At 35.9% G+C, this 21,208-nt stretch overlaps 1 protein-coding gene across 3 annotated transcripts in view; it reads left to right on the forward strand.

The window, feature by feature from the left end:
• The window catches only part of RIT2 (Ras like without CAAX 2), a 303,120-nt gene extending 282,814 nt beyond the window's left edge, over positions 1-20,306 (forward strand). For 2 of the 3 annotated variants that reach the window (XM_019739662.2, XM_074340045.1), the window contains one exon: positions 19,780-20,306. In XM_019739662.2, coding sequence (XP_019595221.1) covers positions 19,780-20,007 — 228 coding nt within the window. In that variant the 3' untranslated portion in view covers positions 20,008-20,306. Of the gene's footprint in view, positions 1-2,935; positions 3,475-19,779 lie in introns of those variants that run through there. The other variant, XM_074340046.1, reaches the window with a different exon arrangement.
• Positions 20,307-21,208: the final 902 nt, after the last annotated feature.

The following is a 21,208-nucleotide window of genomic DNA, read 5'->3' on the forward strand; positions in this document are numbered from 1 at the left end:
TTTCCTCTGGTAACTAATTAGGCTAACCTCCACTGAACTCCAAGTCATCATGTTTGTGCAAAGAGCTTCTGAAGAGTTATCATTTCACCTGTACCCAGGATGAGGTATCCATGGAAACCTTGAACTTCTAATGACTGGTGGTTGGCAGGCTCAGGCACCTAGGGGGCAATTTATTGCTAGGCTGCATTGAGACCAGCACTTGGGCCTGCTATCCTGATTTAGATAAGTTTACTCATGGTAACGCCACACCAAACTTTATCTTGCGCTGATACCAGTATCATTCTGACAAACTCATTCAGAAAGGTAAGTTTACAAACTGAACTAGAGCAGTGAGCATGAGGAGCAAAAACCTCCTATTAGGAAAGTCGAGGACATGGAAAATCACAGCATTTTTTTTTAACCCTTACGTGGATATATACACACACACACTATATACTATTAGGTTGGTGCAAAAGTAATTGTGGTTTAAAAGGTTGAAAATAAATGCAAAAACCACAATTACTTTTGCACCAATTTGATATATCATATATACATTATACAATACATAAATTATATCTACCTATCTATCTATATCTATCTATCCATCTATCTATAAAATATATGTGCCTAAACATTTGTGTGTATATATACAGATACATAAAAAGAAAAGTCTTTTCCTTTAGGCCAGGGCTGGAGATCACTGATTTCGACACACTTTGTTCTTTCAGCCTCCTTGTTCTCCCTAGACCTCGTGTTTCACTTTTGTCCTCTCGGTATGTGAGGGCTGACCTTAGCAGAGAGTCGGCTGTCATAAATATGGCAGGTCATCTATCAATTCCTCCCCAGGCTGTCAGAATTCCTTTTAATCTCACTTGTAATTTTCCAGGGGAGGTTTACAAAAGCCACAAACAGAATTTTAATGTTGTAAAATACCTATGGAGACAGTAAATATTTCCTTTTTCATGAGGACAGTCTGTATGTCAACTTGTCTCAGAGAAGATGAAGACATTTTTCAAGTTAAAGCTTATTGTATCTAAATTTTCCATGAACTGGGTCATTTGCATTATTCTTCAGAAATAATACGCTTCACTTCTAGTTACAGGTAAGGCCTACATTTCTTGTTAAGGAATGCATGATTCTTGAAAGATTTTTTTTCTCCTGACATGAACAAAATATTAATTGCTTTCATAATTGTAAAATATTCATCCCACTAAGTTGCAAATACATTCATTATGCATTCCAAACATTAGATCCAGAAACTAATGGCAAAATTAATGGATATCCCAAGTCCCCATGGAGAAGAAAATATAGGCTCGGGGAAGCTTACTAATGAAGAATACACTGAATGCCCCTAAATATTGAGGCAATAATGACTTTTCAAGATAGCTAGAAAAATGGAATCTCAAATTTCTCAGATCATCTAGCAAGTAAACACTATAAACTAAATAAGGCTGCATCACAAATTAGCATGGTAAGTGAGCTTTGGTTTTAATTATTTATGCTAATACTTCATAGCTTTCTCAGAGATGGCACACACTTAGCAAAACAGGAGGGGTTAGTAGAAAGTCTTCCCATAGCAATCTCTTATACAAGTCTGTAGATGAGGGTAATGCCTTAGTGATGCTGTGACTGTATTTGTGAATCCGATTCATTCAACAAATATTTATCAAATCCTTGCTAAGGTTCTGAGAACACAAACTCAGTATGATAGTCGCTACCCTCAAGAAGTGCTGTTTATGAGGAGAAAAGAACATCTAGCCCATAAGATACCTGGGATTATGTACAGGGTGGAGGTGAAGATATTGCTTCACTTCAAAGACAGTGGGGGTTAAACTTTTAAGCTATGTGATGCATTTCTGGTAAGTATATCTAGGTAGAGGGAATGATACATTCATGAAAACGTGAGTAGTTTGAAATGGCTGGAGTGCAGAATATGGAGGGTGTGGGGTGGTTGGCAATTGGATGAGTGTTGGCAATTGGATGAGAGTTCACAATACTCCTGGAAATGAGTCATGAAAAGAGATTGATTCAAAAACAAAGTGTGGACAGGCATGATAGAGAAAGACTAAATAAATAAATAAATAAATAAATAACAATGAGTTTGAGAAATCACTGAAAACTGGGGATAGAAGTAACCTCAGATATCACCTACTGCTCTCTCTTAATTTTTAGATAAAAACACTGGCATCCAAATCAGTATGGTCACCATGCTGTCTTGAAGAGCATGAACCTAGCTTACCTCCTTTGAAACTCATGTATTAAATGTCATTTCTAAATTCATTTCTAAAATGAAACTCATGTGTTAAAGTCATTTCTAAATTCCATTGGTTTCCTCTTCCCTGGAGAATCATTTGTTTGATCCAGATCACCTTCCTCTGTCTCTGCCCATTTTGGGTGACCCACCTTAGACATGCAAAAAGCAGGTATATTATGGGACTCACCATTGTAATGTTCACCTAGACTAGTCTAGTTTAGTAAATATGTATTGAAGCTCTACTATGTACAAATACAGTGTGTTGTTTAACTTAAGATGAACAAAAACATTGTAAATGTCCATAAGAGGCTACGTGCTAGACAAAATGTATTTGGAGTAAATCATTGAAGATTTCCTAGGGCGCAGACAGTGTTAATAACATTGCCAAGGGTATATTTCAGCCTTCTCTATTTTTACTTGTGTATTTAACAAAGAGATTAAAATGCAGTGGCCCAATGATTGGCCTTTATCCTACCAGAGGGAGTAACAAAGATAGTTAAAAAATAATGTCTGGTATAATTATGCATCCTTTGTGGTTAGAAAAGTAATGACATTATAACCAACTGTTCATGGTTGTTGCTGCTATTTATCTGTTTTAGAGATACTTTTTTTTTTTCCACACATTAGTCTATCAGAACAAAGCAAAACAAAACTATCTACTCACATTTCTTCTCTCTCAGTCATTTTTTTTTTTTTTTCCAGTTTAAGATTCTTTAGGATCAAGACTATCTTCTGTAAATAAGAGAGCACCAGTTTCCAAATGCAGTCAGGGGTAAAGTCATAAGAGGAAGACATCATCTATATTTTCTAATATTAAAAGAATTGTCATATGAAAAGAAAAGGAAGGGGGGATTATTCTGAATGTCTTTATAAGGACAGAATAAGGATAACAGAGAGAAATCTAGGGAGAACCTCTTCTTACTATTATCGACTTTCACCCAGTGAGAGCTACACATTATGGCCTTGAATTCTCTCATATGTGAATCAAATCATCATTGCAAGTGTCCACAGAAAAGTCTGTATGACCCATCTCACAGGAATATTTTAGAAGCAATGATGTCTTAGTGTCTATCAGTCCATGATTGCATGGTTTACTTATCTACTCAGCATGACTTGCACTTAGACAAATCAAAACTGGTTAAGGAAATTGGGAATGTAGCTAAATTAGATGCCACTGTGAAAGACTGATCTCAAAAGCGAATTTAGTTTGCTTTGATCGTTGCATATTATGGCAAGGGAACAAACTAAGAAAAATTGACCCCCTAAGGTAAAGTTTGCATTAATTGGGAGGAGCCAAGGAGATTATGAATACTTAGTTGTCTGTTAGCTTCAGGTAAGAGCAGGAGTCAGGTTTTCAAGTCAATTTGATGGTTATGTTAGGTGAAGGAGACACGGGTGAAAAGAATACTGTGTGCTCCTGAAACTTACCCTTGGTACAGAGTAAGAAAAGCATTAGTTGTAATAGAAGATGGAGTGATCAAAAATCAACTACATAGGGATTTAAAAAGAGGGAAAATTATTCCCAGTGGGAGGAGGGTCAACAAACACTTCATGAAGTAGAATCAGTATCATTTTAGAAAAGCCTAAGTAATTAGTAGAATATTGAAGATATAAAGAAGGACAAGATGGGTCAAAAGAAAAGGTAAAGGAATAAAATGGAATAATGGGGAATTTTAGGACTTCTGGTCAGGATGGCAGAGTAAGTAAACTCTGTGCTCACCTCCTCCCACTCAAAACGGATTAAAGATTTAAATGTAAGACCTGAAACCATAAAACTCCTAGCTGAAAACATAGGCAGTAAACTCTTTGACATCACTCTAGTAATATATTTTGAACATGTCTCCTCAGGGAAGGTAAAGAAAATAAAAATAAACAGGATTACATGAAACTAAAGAATGTTTGCACAGAGAAGGAAACCATCAATAAAAGGAAACCTGCAGAATGGGAGAACATATTTGCCAATGATGCATCTGATAAGGGGCTAATATACAAAATATATAAGGAATTCATATAATTTAATAACGAAAAACAATCAGATTAAAAAGTGGTCAGAGGACCTGAATAGACATTTCTCCCAAGACGAGAGACATGACCAACAGACATATGAAAAAATGCTCAGCATCATTTAACATAAAGGAATTGCAAATTAAACTCACAATGAGTTATCACCTCACACCTGTCAGAATGGCTATCATCAATAAATCAATAAACAACAAGTGTTGGAGAAGATATGGAGAAAAGGGAACCCTCGTGTGCTATTGGAAAGATTGTAAATTAGTGCAGCCATTGTGGAAAACAGTGTGAAGTTTCTTCAAAAAAAAAAAAAAGGAACTATCCATAGAACTATCCAATGACCCAGCAATTCCACTTCTGAGTATTTATCCGAAGAAATTCAAAACACAAATTCTAAAAGATACATGCACCTCTATGTTCACTGTAGTGTTATTTACAATAGCCAGGATATGCAACCCACATGTCCATTGATAGATGAATGGATAAAAGATCTGATACATATACACCAAGGAATACTACTCAGCCAAAAAAAAAAAAAAAAAAATCTTGCCATTTTTGAGAACATGGATGGACCCAGAGGGTATTATGCTAAATGAAATAAGTCCGACAGAGAAAGACAAGTATCATATAATTTCACTTACATGTACACTCTGAAAAAACAAACAAACAAACAAAACAGAAAAACTCATACATAGAACAGATTGATGGGAGGTGCTTGGTGAAAAAGGTGAACCGATTCAGAAGTACAAATTGCCAGTTACAAAAACAGTCATGGGGACATGAAGTACAGCATAGAGAATACAGTCAACAATATTATATGGTGTCAGATGGGTACTAGAATTATCGAGGTGATCACTTCATAAGTTATATAAATGTCTAATCACTGTCATATACTTGAAACTAACATAATATTGTTTGTAAATTGTAATTGAAATTTAAAAAAAAACTCTGGGTAATGAACACACAATAGGATTTATAGATGATGTAATACAGAATTGTACACCTGAAATCTATCTAATTTTACTAACAATTGTCACCCCAATAAATTTAAAAAGAAAAAAAGAAATTAAAAAAAAATTAAAACAGTAAAATAAGTTATAATAGTACCATTTGTGGCAACATGGATGGATCTTGAGATTATTATGCTAAGCGAAATAGGTCAGACAGAAAAAGTCAAGAACCGTACACTTCATTCATGTGGGATATAAAACTGGAAACAACAAAGGAATAAGACAAACAAAGAAACAAAAACTCATAGACACAGACAATAGTTCAGTGGTTACCAAAGCGTCAGAGAAAAGGGGAGATAATGAAAGAGGGGAAAGGGGGTCAATTATATGGTGATGGAAGGAGAACTGACTCTGGGTGGTGAACATACAATGTGATATATAGATTATGTATTACAGAATAGTACACTTGAAACCTGTGTAATTTTACTAACAATTGTCACCCAAATAAATTTTAATTAAAAAATAAAATGCTAAAAAAATAAATATGTAAATAAACAAAATAAAATCAGACTTATTCCTTCGGAGGAAAAAATTATAGTAGTTTTAGACCTGCCACTATATCATGATATTGAATGTGTTAATAAAGTATTACATACAGAGGGTGTCAAAAAAATGTATATACATTTTAAGAAAGGAAAAAACTGTATTAAAATTGTAATACTCAATAAATACTGATAACAAAAGTTGAATACAAATCATATGTATACATTTTTTGGCACCCCCAGTATATTATTCAAAACATAAAATAAAAATAAAATCGAGTAATGGAAAAAAATAAGAAATTTAAAAAGCTATGCAGGATAAAGGTGAACGAACAGGGGAACTGAAACAGATTTCAGGGCTTTCCACAGAATGGGGAAAGAGGCAACACCACCCCACATTGATTATACATAACTGTAGTTGTTCCTGCAAAAAGAAAAAAAAAATGTAGTTTTAGGAAAATACTTTCCTGACACATTCAATAAAATTTGCCCAAAGGAGGACTCAACCATTCTAAGGATAGATATGGTAATGGAGTCAACTGTTTCGGAATAACTCAGATACTGGAAGCTCCCCACTCCTGGTGACCTTTGTAAAGACAAGAACCAAAGATGTCACTCAGGAGAACTGCATGATTTCTGAGTGGCGGCAAAGCCAGTCATATGTATTAAATGAATAAACAAAGCAAAAAGTCCAAATTATAGTAGTTACTATGTAATTAGCATGAGGTTTTCTGTTTATTACCTAACGTATATCTCTTATTAACCCCATTTTAGATGAGGACATGAAGTATTAGAAAGACTAAGTAACTTAGTTAAGGTCACTCAACTAGTAAGTGGCAGAGATGGGATCAGAACTCAGGCCATTTGATTTCAGAAACCACGCTGTTAAATAGGACAGTTTTCTCCCTTGTATTTTAGTGAGACCTGCTGCTGACTAAGCACTCTGTGTTCTCAGCTGCTTCTGGGGAGGATAGAGCACACATAATGTCCATGAGCTGACAAGTCACAGCAGCAATAATGTTGTTTGCGGTGTGGTCTGACATGACTGGAGTCTGGAAGAGAAAACAGGTGTCACCGATTCGGAGATGCAGTCTCAGGCCGCTGATTCCTAATAGACCTGTCAAGATTACCTTCATTGCTCTGGCATGCTGTGTGCCCAGCCATGGAGGCAGGTCGTATTGTCCACCTGAGGAGGAAGGAGTTTCTAAGGCCACAGAGAGGTTCCCTGTAACCGTTAAAAGCTGTCATCTGTGCAGTCACTGGAATCTATATATTGTACCGGTATCTCCCAAAACCAAAGGGATGGGAACTTGCCCAATGTATGGGAATATACATTCCATGATAAAAGAAATGTAAAGAACAGAAATTTTAAAAGCATATGTTTGAATTTAATAAAGTGAAAGCCCCAGAGCCAGATGTTCTGAGTCCTCAGCTGCTCGCTGACTAAACAGGGACAAATGGCAGCAGCCTCTAATCCCCATCTTCCCCACATCCATGTGAGCCTCACTGCTTGAGGAACTCTCCTCTCTAACCTTTCCCCGTGGTGTTCACAGAATCACTCATCTGATGCACTATCTTCAGCCCCGGGGTCTTTGGGTTCTAGACGAAGAGGCATATACGGTAATAAAAAGAGTCCTGGATTTTAATGCCGACTCCAACATTGAAGAAATATACTCTCTCAGAAATCTAGGTATTCCCAAACTGTTTTACTTTATTTCATTTATATAAAAAGGAATTTGGAATGTAGGGCACCTCCGGACAAGTTCAGCTCTAAAATTCAAATTCCCTTTCAGGTAAATTTAAGAACCTTTGACAGAAAGGGTCACTTCACAGAGGGATGTGTAATAAACGTGTACCTGCAGAAACTAGTAATTGACAGAGATACGTGATGAATAGGTGGCTTGAAGGTAACCCCACCGCAATCCTCAATTCTTTTGTTTTGAGGATATCCCATACCCTTTCATTTTAGTCATAGCCCAACTGATGGCTTTGATTCTTTTAAGCATCCAGTGCTTCATTAGTAATTATTATTAAGTACATATTTATTAAGTAAATTCTGTGTACTAGAAGGTTGCTGGCCACATGACTACATAATTACAGTAATCTGCACAATGAAGGAGGAAATTGAGGTTTGAGAGGCAGAGTTACTTATCCAGAGTAAGAAGTAAACCTGACTTCATCTAGCACGAATAGCTGTAGGAATAACATCACTATTGTTTGAGCCCTTATTATGTGGCACCCACTGTGGTATAATGATGGGGAATCACAGAAACATCTTAAATTGGAGAGCTACATATTTGCCTTCAGGTACGGAAATGTCCCTCTGGCTATATGGTGTGAAGGATAGATGTGGGGGAGTCAAATCTGGTGGGAAAATTGTTTAGTGGATAAATAAACAAGACCCTGAATTAAGGCAATAGCCATACAAATGCAGTGGGAGGCTGCCAGCATACAAGAATAAAGGGATAGAAATAAAATACCTTGCTTAACAATTTGATTTAGGGATGTAGGAGATAGAGGGATCTAAACAGACTTCAAAGATTCTCACCTGGATTACTGGGAATATTGGTGTCATTAGCCAAGACATACCATTTGGGAGAAAATATAATTAATTTTATTACATTAATTTTGAAGTGCTTATGGAACATTCCAGAGGAATTCCCCCCAGCAGACAGTCATACATGTGATTCTGGACTTCAACTGGGAGATGAAGTTTGAAGACATCAATATGGCACTCATGAGCACAATAATGACTAAAGCTATGGATTTGAATAAGAATATATAAGGAGGAGATGTCATCAAATGAGAATAGAAACAAAGTCACCCACATGATCCATGGGCACGTAATTACCAGAGAAGTGAGTGAATAGTAGGATTTTCAGGACACTCAGACAAGATATTCCCAAAGAGTAATCAGAAAGAGGCTATAAAAATCAGAAAAGAAGGAGGTCACCAAGTCAAAGGTGAAGCATTTAAAGATGGGAGTAGTCAATTTGTCAAATGTTACAGATAGTGAAAGATCACTGGGAGCATCTACTGGGTTAGGCAGCAGAGATGATATTCATACCTTTGAAAACCATTTTTGGATAATGGGTGGGAAGGGGGGCAGAATCCAGACTGTGAATGTTGATGGCAAATCAGGCGTGATTAAGACAAACGCGTTATGTTTTGAGATTGTGCATCCTTCACCTAACCACTTTCCTGCCTCAGCACAATTCTTCCTCTTCTTAACATTGTACAAATACTTCCCTGAATCATCTACATTTGATGGTGACTAGAAGGATAGATATAAGAAAGCAAATAGAATTGAACTCTTAAAATCGGTGACGTGTATATTTTTCCACGGAAACATAAAAGGGGCTATTAGAAAGGAAGACTGAAAATACGGGACAGATGGGACAATGAATGGTGCAGGACTGAAGTAGATACGAAAGAGGACTCAGAGCCCTGATGGAAGTATTAGACTTAGCTCAATGAGTAACTTCTCTTCATCTGAGTCTGGGGAGAGTAAGACATCTAATGATACAGATATGCTTCTAGGTGTTATAGTCATTCTTTTTGGATGTTTTGATTTCCTCGTCGGGGTGAAGTAAGAAGGCAAAAGCATCTGCAGAAAAGGGTAGTGTTAAAGACCTAAGAAGAGTAGTACAGATTTTAAAGAGTCGTTACTAAATGAGTAATAGGAAAGCATGCTGGCTAACCTAAGTAAAATGATTGACAAGGGCATTAGTGGTTCTGCTATCGAAAACTCAATTTATAGTAATACCAATAAGCACAGGTTTATGCATTCTTCTTTTCAAAAAATACTCAGCTCCCTGTATGTAAGGCCAGAGAATAAGGGACACTGGTTCATTTTTGCCTTCTGTAGATACCAGGATTAGAAGTCACACCAAACCTATTTTGTTCAGGTTCATCTTTGCTTTCATGGCACACCAATGCCAAATATAATCCAAAAGCATACACAGGTTGACCACGAGCCTGGAGGAACTCCATGTCTCTGGCTTTCTATTGGCCCTCATCAGGGTCATCTGCCACTATGATACCTGGACTCCACTCAAGAAAGCATCATAACCCAACCCTCTTTTTTTTTCTTTTTCTTCTGCTTAGAGTTTCTGTAGTGTACACGCAGTTTTATACAGAGAATGTATGTAATAAGGTGTTTGTGACACTCAAAATTAATTTTACTGGGGATGACTTAAAACCTTCTGCAATTCCAGTGAGATTCTAGTTTCTGAGCTCTCTAGTTAATTAATGAAGAGTTTTTGCTGTAATAATTCATTGATTTCTCCTTGGTCACCTTTCTATATTTAGTTCACCCACACATTCAAAGAAGAGATAGAAAAGATACTTCCTGATCATGGCTCATGTAAAAAACACTGAGGTGTTGTCGGGAATGCAATGTTCCTTGCCCTCATGGTCTTATATTCTACAGGGATCCAGGCATTATACAGTTACACATTTTATTACTCAATTATAATTGTTATGTGTTAAAAGTATAAGACATAGTTCCTTCTTTCTATTTTACCAATATAAATTTATTAATGCAATTAATTAACCATTGAAATATTTTTTATGCTTAAAGAGTAAAATTTTTGGCCATTTCAGAAACTTAATATTCATAATAACTAATTCCCCTAGGAGAACCATTCATTTAATGTACATCAAATACACACATTTATTTATTAGTGCAAATATATGAGGATGTCCTTAGGCATCCACATTCATATATGTATACTTATGCATACATATTCCTGCATATATATTTCATACACTGTCTAAGTTTATTGATTTATAATCTTAACAAGATATCTTAAAAGTGAGACCCTGAGGAGAAAAATTCAAAGAAAAAGCCAGATATTGCTGTTAGCAAAATATTTAGCATTAACCTTCTCTTTTTTCCTTTCATAGCAACTACTGGCTGCCATGGCAACCTTCCCCCCCAGCATACCAGAACTTCTTGGATGAAAAGCACAAGACCTTGGAGACTTCAAATGTCTCTTGTACAAAGCAGTCTAAACCCTTTACCCTAGAGCCATTACCATCCTGTACCTCAGAAAAACTGGCTCTGCCATTTAATTTATTATGTCCTGCCTTTCTGTCCATCTGATCAATATCTCTCCAGAATAGCAGGAGAGAGAGAAAACCTTTTACATTTCCGTGCACAGAGTAGGTACTCGAGAAATAGGCTTTATTTATTTATTTATTTGATTACACAATTGATGGGTACCAAATTCATATGGCGCTAAGTCAAATAGGCATTTAAGCGCATTCATTTCCTCTGATTGTGTTCTTCATTCACTCCTTCCTCCCTCATGCTCTGGTCTAAAGCACATGGAATGCTGATGATCCACAGATGTGCCATTAGCCCTTCTGCCTTAGGCTTTTGTTAGTCCTTTTATCTGAGACTCCTTTCTGCTCCTGAACACCCAACCCCCTCCCACCAACCCAGGTAATTCTTAGCTGTCTTTCAGGTCTCCTATGAAGATCCCCTCCCTCAGGTAGCCAAGAACCACTAATAAGGTCCGATGGTACTACTTCTAAACCTGCCAGAACACTCTGCTGTCATGGTAGTGATCACCGTGATCTGAAATTTCCTTTCTGTTTTCCTATTGTTCTAACTGACAATGAGTTCCTCTATTTACTGTAATCCCAGCTGTATTCCCATAGCCAGAGTTCCAGTGGTGTCACTCTACAAATATTGAGTTCCTACTAGGTGCCAGCCACTATGCTTGGGACCAGGTTCAGTGATAAACAAGGCAAAATTCCTACAGTAACAAAGCTTACACCGTCCTGGAGAAAAAGAGAAAATAAACACATGAACTAAGTAGTAAGATGATTTCAGAGAGTAATTAAGTGTCCCAAAAGAAATAAGGCAGAGTAACCGGATAGAATTATAGGCAATGTGCATGATATTTTTTAGAGAATAGCTAGGCAAGGTATCTCAGTGGAGGTATATTTAAGCTGGGACATGAATTATGACAAGAATACAACTAGGAAAAGTACTGGGGGGAGCACATTCCAAATAGAGGAAATAACATGTGCAAATACTTAGTCAAGAACATTGCACTGGGTGTATGTGGAACTATGTGGCTGGATGTAATGAGTGAGGGGAGGAGACTGGGTTGGGGAAGTGGAGAAAGATCACATCAGGCAGGGTTTGTAGGTCATAGTGGGAAGCATAAAAAAAAAATCTAAGCAGGGCCAACATTTAGTCTAAAGGAGTTGAAAATTTCCTTTGATCGCTTCAAACATCAGAAAAAAGAAGTAACATTTATTAGGTGCATACAGTATGCCGGGAACTATGCTAAGTGCTTTGCATGTAATAGCTCATTGACTCCCATTAACAATCCTATGAGGTGAGGTTTCAAAGATGAGGAAATTAAAGCACAGAAGAAAGACTAAGCAACTCCCCAAGAGCCCATGGCTAAGAAATGGTATGGTCAGAATTTGGAATTAGTAATGATTCCAGAATCCATCCTCTCATCTATTGTGGCAAGATTTTCTCAAGTATCTTGCAGAAACCCATACTATGGCACAAGTAAATTTGGAACTAATACCCTGGCTTTTGGAATTGCAGTTTGATGGACTCATTATAATGGTCTCTGTGGTCACCACTGATTATGGGATGTCATCATCACCATCATTAAGATTAAATATTTAAGAAGCATCTGCTACCTGCAAAGTTTGTGGCTAAACATGATGAGGATACAAACGGATAGAATACGGTTTCAGCTGCCATTCAGTTTGTTTGGTAAGATGAAACAACTAAATTGTAAGGCCCATGAACTTCCCTCATGGATGATACGTCACAGAGCAAAGCAGAGGCCACCGAGATCACCAAGCCTGAGATGCTCTGTGAAGACTTGAGTTGGTCAGGAAGAGGTGCAGGAGAAGAAAAATGGAAGGGTTACTAGACAGGGGAAAAAAGCAAAATGGCAATATTTGTGCAGAGGAGTTGTAGGTCATGAGATGTAAAAGGTATTCCATATTATAAAGAGACTCCAAGAAAAAAGGGCAACCAAAATGTCTTTGTTGACTTTTATCCTACCTTTCCCCAATCTCCACGCCCTTGCCAGTCTATAAAGGAAAATTTCAGGCACTGGAAAGTGGGCGGGAATCTGTTCTTGAAGACAAGGTGTGGAATGCTTTTCCTTGTCCTCACCAAGGAAAAGGGCAGAGGGATGCTTGCAGAGACAAAAGAAGGAGGCTCTGACAGAATGGCTCCTAAAAGTTAGAGGCACCTGCCAAGAAAACACTGACATCTCTTCTCCAGTTGAACCTAGCCTTAGGTCACAGATTTGTTTTCTGCCCATCTAGAAAAGAGAATTAGAGAAATATAGCAGGACAGAGGGAGCGTGCTGGGATGAAACACCCTGTAAGCCCAGTTTTGTCTGTCAAGAATGAGTTTCCTGTGTGTCAGTGACTAAAGCTGAGGGTGGGACACTCTTGTCAGTGCTTTCCTTTGATTTGGTTTTCCTTGCAAGGAGTTTGAGATGACATCTATGCACATATCTTTAAATTCTAAAAAAATAATAATAAGTAACTTGTAAATTAAATAAGTAAATAAATAACTCGGGTTAAATAAATCAAAAGCATTTCCATTGGAGCTGGTCAATGAAACTGGCAAAGTGACTCATATCGTTAAAACGAACTAGAAACGATTCTATCACTAAACAAAATGAAAACTGAGCAATCTAAGTTTGGGCAGCTTTTCCTTTATGTTAACACATAGGATGTTTTGGTCCCAAATTTCCCAAGAAACTGATTTCTGTGACCTTGATGATGCAGGTTTTATAATGAAAATTAATAGCTCCATGGGTAAGAACGAAATGAAACACAGACATGGAGACATTACGAAATATAAAACAAATCCCCAAAAGTTTGCTCTGTACACTAAATGTTTAAACAGGGGGTTTAATTATGAAGATATTTTGCTTACAAAGCTTCTCCTGGAAGAGCTAGACCCATCTTTTTGCCAATCATGCAAGGTTAGCAATTATAGCACAGCAGGATCAGCTTCCCTTTGTCCTATTAAGAATTATATAGCTTCCTAGACAACCACCATTACCCCAAATACCTTTACAATAACTGAGTTTATTTTTACCAAGCTCAGTTCAGGTAAAAGATAAAAAGGTGTAAACAGCAATGCAGTTCAGCAATGACGTCAGCAGATTATTGGGAATGGAGCTCTGTAATTGACCAGTATGCCTGTCGGTGCCCACTAGCAGCTGAGCCTGGACTAGGACAGGCTCTGCTTGCCATTGTTCCCCAATAGTCTCATTAACCCTCATGCAGCTGAGGCTGTGTTCTAATACCCCCTGTGGCAAATGGGAAATTGCATTTCAGGGAGTACCTGGCATATTACACAGTGATCTTCCTCAGTGAAGAAGGTCATATATATTAAAAAGATGGCTCCCCTGGGTTATTGAAATTTCCTATTACTTGTATGAAACATTTTTCTGTATTCCTTTTTTTTCCCTCATAATGCTTTCTAAGGCTTCCAGGTGGCACATTTAATCACAGTCCCCTTCTTTGCCACTGAGGGACGTGGTGGCATAATTGTATATGCATTGATTGCTCCTTCCCCACCCTAAATAGTCTATCCACAATGTTTATTTTTCCTAATGTTTCTGTACTTATTTAAATTTTTTTCTACGTAAATGAAACATAAAATAGTCTATCCCATTGGTTTACCATTTAAGAACCATCTTATGTTGTAAAATCTCACATCAGAACAATCAATTACATATGTGGAATACTATCAAGGGAACTGGAAAGACTTCATGAGAAATAGCAAGAAGGACTGGAAACAATACTTGATGGAAGAAAGTAGAATTTGATTGTCATTTTACTTAAATATGTGTGTGACCTTGCACCCTTTGTTTAACCTTTCTGGGCTTGAAATACCTCATTTGGGAAATTGAAAAAAAAATTCCTTTCTAACACTGTACTTCTTTCTTAGCAGTTGCTGTATGATGTGGGTGAATATATATGATTTAAAATTTTTTTTTTAATTTAAAAGTTGGATAATAAGGTATAACATACCTTATTCTTTTAAGTTTTACACCATAATATAAAAGCTGTTACTTATTGTTATGTTATTCTGGTTCTGAACCAGTCAAAGCACCATTACTGGATTAAAATTATTCCCAATGATACTGTTGAAATATTTATGGCCTTCAAACTGATCATAATTACTAAGTATAAAGCCCAGAATCTAAAAAATTGTTTGCTGAGCTTATTTTTTTCTTAACATGTTTGGACTCAAGTTCTTCCACTGAATTTATAGTATATCTATTACAACATCAAAGGTAGGGATGGCCAATTTATGTTTTGCCAATACTAGTGTGAGATGCAATTTATTGAAACATGGGAATTTATTTTTAAAGTATGCTTTCATGTTTTTCTTAAAAAAATAAAATCTTTAGGTCACTGATCTAGTAAGAACTTTTGAAGGAAATATGGAAGCGATCAAATGGTTTACTAAGTTTCATTTCCATTTAGATTACATTATAATGCATGTGAAAATTACTGAATTATTAAATTAAATAACATAAAATGTATGCTCTGATAATGAATCTAAGAATACATGCAATGACATTTCATGCTTTGAAATAGAGGGTTCATAATTTCTAAATTACTTACTCACTAGTAGCTACAGAGTTAAATATACTTTAACCAGCTACAAATAATATAATATATAGTTATGTCACCTATTAAAGGTGTTTTGCTATATACAATTTCAATAAGAATCTTTGCATGGAATTTGATTTCAAATTTAATTTCAGATGAGAGTTGATTGTTACATTGGACTTCTTTTAACTGAATTTTGATGTTTCCAATGAGTTATTTGTAATGGTTACCTTCTCATAATTAGGAAACGTTTTATAAAATATGTATATTTGTATAGAGAGATTTTTCACATGTGTAAAAAATATTGCAAATTTAGTTAAAGACTTAACTCAAATCCCTTTTTACTTCGATTCTCCCCAAAGGAAAATTACCTTCCTGTTTTGGGAGGAATAATCTTCATACATCAAAAATAATCCAAAATGATAACTTAATGTCAAGGTGCTATTGAACGCATCTTCACTTCCCCCGCCGACTGGGAATGCCACCCTAATAACATATCAAGCTCCCATATGTATGTTGGTTTTGTTTCTAGGTCCTCTATTGCATTGTATTGGGCTATCTGTCTAGTCCTTAACTAATACCCCACTCCTCATTTAGGAAATATGCCTGAACTTGTGTAGCTTTACAGAGAGCAGTAACAGGGTGAGTTCAATATCACTGTTATTGTTCTCTCTGCCTCCTTCTTACTAAAATTCAAATATTCTTTTCCTATTTTTACTTTTTTTCTTCCCTATAACTTTTACTATCTCTGTATGACATTTTATGATTCAAAAGATTTCAGGATCTGAATATATTTTTTTAATGAAATTACACATCAATTTGGGATAATTTGTAATCTTTATAATATTGAATCTTCCCACAATAAAACATAATACAAGTCCAAAATGTAATCTGATTTCAGAAATCTAAAATAAAAAGTAAAAATTTTTCTTAATGTGTTTGCAAAATCTGACTCGATTCGATTCATTTTGTGATAAAACGTGATCCGATGTCAACGGAGTCAATTAGAGACTTTATATAAATTCCGTGAATGTTGAAATATTTAGCTATGGAAATATTACTGTACTTGAGGATGAGATGATGTTCCAAATTCAAAGGAGGTGCCTTGTATTATAGTGCCTGTGTTTAATTGAGTTTTTAATTTACATATCATATACAGAAAGTACACAAATTATAAAATTTTATAAATTATCACAAAGTAAATCCATCTGAAACCACCCTACAGATCAAGAAAGATAATAAAAAGCATCCAGAAGACTCCCTTATGTCACCTCCCAAAGAAAATACTATATTGACTCCTAACACTAAAGAATCATTTTGTGTGTTTAAATATTGTAAAATTGTAATTGTGTACAGTATTAAAATAACAATAGGAGAAACTGGGTGTGGGGTAGTATATGGGAACTATCTGTACTATCTTTCTCACATTTGTATAAATCTAAAACTATACTAAAATTAAAAGTTTATTAGAAATGTTCTAAGGCCTGATTTATTTCATGAAATACTATTATGTTTGTAAGATTTACCTAAGTTGTATACAATAGTGTTTATTCATTTACATTTAACAGTGTTCCATTATATTAATATACAACAAATTATTCATCAAATTCATTCACGGTAACATTTGAGTTGCTTTTAGGTTATTTTGCTATTACTGATAATGCTAATACGGACATTTTTGTTCATGTCTTTTGGTACATATATCCACTCACATTCATCAAAGAAGGCTTTTGGTCACAGAGACTTAATAATTGTGGAAAGGTCTTAATTACATGTTTAATTCCCTAAGGTATAGGATAATATAGATTTTATATTTCTTCCTGTATATGTTTTGATCAGTTTTCTTAGGAATGTGTCCTTCACCTAACTTGTCAGATGTATTGGCACAAACATAATGGTTCCTAATTATCTTTTTTTTATGTTTGTAGGAACTTTAGTAATGTCTACTTTGTCATTCTTGATAGTGTTTATTTGTACCCTCCCTCTTTTTTTCTTTTTTTTTTTTTTTACATTTAATTTGCCTTGCCTGGGCTCTATCAATTTAATATGTTTACAAAAAAACTCAGATTGGATTTAGTTTCTCTACTGCATGATTGTTTCCATTTTATTTATTTCTGTCTTTATCTTTAAATTTTCCTATTTTCTACTTTCTTTGGGTTTCATTTGCTGGGCTTTTTTATTTTTATTTTTGGTAACTTTTTGATGTTGATACTTTGATCATTAACTTTGAGTGTTTCCACTTTTCTCAAACATGCATATAATACTATAAATATCATTCTACACAAATCTTGAGGTATCTCACAAGTTGTAATATGTTGCATTTTCATTATCAGTCAGTTCCAAATATTTTCCAATTTTCATGTAATATCTTTTTTGATGTATTAACTATTTAAAAGTTTATTTTTCCAAAATATTTGGGGGTTTCCTAGTTATTTTCTTTTTAAAACTAATTTCTAGCTTATTTCCGTTTGTGTGGGGATGTGCTGTGACTTAAATTCTTTGCAACGTTTTAAGACACCAGTTTCTGTAAGTGCTCTTGGTTCACTAGAACAGAATGCAAATTTTTCAGTTGTTGGATACAGCATCTTATACGTGTAAATTAGATCAACTGTGTTGTTTTGTTCAAATTTTCTCTATCCTCCCTGACTTTTTGTCTACTATTGTTTCAACTGCTGAGGAAGATGTGTTAAAATCTCTCACTGTAATTTTGGATTTAAGTTCTGTCAACTTTTCTTTCTTATAAACTGAGGCTATGATTTTTAGTAAATACAAATTTATAAGTATATTCATTATTATAAAATATCTCCCTTTAACTTTATATCCCTTTAACTCTAGTAATTTTTTTAACTTACTCTACTTTGATATTCTGTCAGTATAATAGATAACTTTGCATAAATTTCCATTCCATTTTCACTCTTTCTATATCCTTACATATAAGGTATTTCAACTACACGTGATTTTTTTAAAAAATCTGGTCTGACAATCTGTCTCTTTAAATTGGAAAGTGTACTGTATTTACATATAATTGATTTTGGTAGATTCTATTATTTCTTTACAATTTTTTGTTTTTTCTCCATTCTTGCCCTTCTTCATTATTATTTGAGGGTATAGCTTGCTTCATTGATTCTAGGTGTCTTTTGACTACTGGGATGTGGGTAAAATTGTCTCTACCCCTTGCCCACCTGTTCTGTATCATGGGACCATCATGTCCCACCCACAGTCACTCACGTTCCAGACCCATGGAGTTTCCAGTTCACTATAGACTTCCATTTGTCAGAAAAAGTGAACACACAAATATATAAACATCTGGGTAATTTTAAGGAAGTAATAGGCCAGTAAAGTCAAAAAGGCAGTCAGAACATATTGAGTAAAAGTAGTGCCAATAATCTAATAGAGAATAACAGGAATGCTAAATTTTGAGCAGGATTATTATCACCTGGTTACAGTGACGTATAATCCACTGTTCAAATATTTGCAAATCATTTATGTTTATATCTTAATTAATACTTATTAAACCCAGGTATTTTTACTAGTCATCTTTTTTAATTCCTGTAATGGTGATGTAGGCACCAGGCACTGTGGTAGACACTAAAGGGATGACAAAGGAGGCATAGTCTCTGACTTCAGTCAGTTTATCGTCTGTAGAGGAACTACTGCAATACATGAACCAAAACACACTTAAGTGCCAACAAAACAAAACAAAACAAAACAAAACAAAACAAAACACACACACACACACACACAAACACACACACAAACCCCCAAAAACTCTAAGACTCTTCTGAAGAGCTCTACTAGAGAAAAGCTTGTTTGTCATAATGGTGGTATTTTGCTTTTTGTTTTTTTTAGAAGGTTGTCTTTCAAGTTTCATGACAACTTCATTCTGATTTATTCTTCACTGAAAGTTCTGGACTATATAGCAACAAATAGTTATAGAGCTTTAAATATGTGCTCAGCATGTCCAATGCCCCTTGTATTGATGATCCCATTTAACGCTAACGGAGACTTTAAGGAAGGTATTTTTATCATCTTATGTTACAGATGAGAAAACTAAGGCCAAAAGGTTAAGAAATTTACCAAGTTTGCAAAGCTATAAAGTAGGATATCAGGTATTGGAAACCAAGCAGCTTTAATTGAAAGCCATGTTTTTAATCACTATGCTCTCGAGAGTTGATTTCCAGTTCCACTTTTAATAAGTTCTAACTAGTTGCTCTTTCAGAAATTCTGATTTCTCATTTGCTCTTCAGGTTCAGAAATTCTAGATATCTTCCCTTAAAACACAGTCTCCCATTTTTATTTTTTATTTTTTTTTTCGTGTAATAGGCCCACAGCCCTGGTAGAAAACATGCTTTTTGATCTGAGCATCGCTTTCTTCTTCTCTTTTTAATATCATTTATTTTTCCCTTAGGTCTCTACAGAAGAAGGCTTGAGTCTGGCCCAAGAATACAACTGTGCTTTTTTTGAGACCTCTGCGGCCCTCAGGTTCTGCATTGATGATGCCTATCATGGTTTAGTGAGGGAAATCCGCAAGAAGGAGTCCATGCCATCCTTGATGGAAAAGAAACTGAAGAGAAAAGAGAGCCTGTGGAAGAAGTTAAAAGGCTCACTGAAGAAGAAGAGAGAAAACATGACATGATAGCTTTACTTCTTAACTCCCTTTCTCTCTCTCTCTGCATTTTATCAGTTGGACGATTCCAAATGTTGCATTCTGCTTCAATTCACCTCTCTCTCTCTCTCTCTCCCCTTCCCTCCTTCCCTCCCTCCCTCCCTCCCTCTCTCTCTATATCTGCCTGTAGGTAAAAGCAAGATCTGCATAACTGTACTCTTGAGATAGTTTTGTTTTGCCCCTAACAGTTGGATGGATTTTGTCAATCAGCCGGATATGCTGTTTAGTTTTTACAATATATGACTAAATAAAATTGACATTCCATTGGACTTATTTCCCTTTAAAGAGTCCAGCTTCATTTGCTATGCTGTCTGGATATAGAGAAATATTCAAAATTGCAGACAGAATGCTAAAAGGCTCAGGGGATCTGCCTTTGCCTGATAAGACTCTGGTTGTTTGCATTTCAGGAATCTCAGTAAATAATGAGGAAGCTCAGGAAACAATTCAGAGCAGGAATCTGCCCCTGGTTTTTCCTTAAATGTGGAAGTTTTGGTGTTTTTTCTTGAATATTCCACAGAGGACCCTTATAGGAATTATTAATAATAGGAACTGGCAGTGGATCATTGGAGGGCTGAACTAAAATATTCCCATATGTACAGTGCTCTGCCCCAGTAGGCTTTGGCAAAATTATCACAGTGAAGTCCCTGGGCTGAGGCAAAGGGGTATTTACTGTCTTTGCAGCAGGAGGAGAGAGGCTGCCGAGAATTCGGTGGTCCACATACTCAGAAAAGGACACCCTGCTCCTTCTCAGTGAAGAGTCCCTCTTAGGATGGCTTCACCTACAGTGGGACCATCTGAAGAACAAGAGGCTTGTTGACTCCGGAGACCCTAAATTCTTATGTAGCCAGGATGTCCTATCACCTCCTACTCAAACCATGAAACAAATACTGTGTTTTCCCCAAAATAAGACCTACCCCGAAAATAAGCCCCAGTTAAGATCGTCACCCAGACGGACGCATTTAGTACGTTATAACGATGTTCCAGAAGAAAATGACATGACTGTATTTGAATAAATGTAGGTTGTTGTACATGAAAAAATAAGACATCCCCTGAAAATACGTCCTCATGAGTCTTTTGGAGCAAAAACTAATATAAGACCCTGTTTTATTTTCAGGAAAACATGGTACTACTAGCCAGAGGGCCTTTTTTTCTCATTTGTTTTACAATGGAT

Source organism: Rhinolophus sinicus, linkage group LG09, assembly GCF_036562045.2.
Source record: "Rhinolophus sinicus isolate RSC01 linkage group LG09, ASM3656204v1, whole genome shotgun sequence".
Lineage (NCBI taxonomy): Eukaryota > Metazoa > Chordata > Mammalia > Chiroptera > Rhinolophidae > Rhinolophus > Rhinolophus sinicus.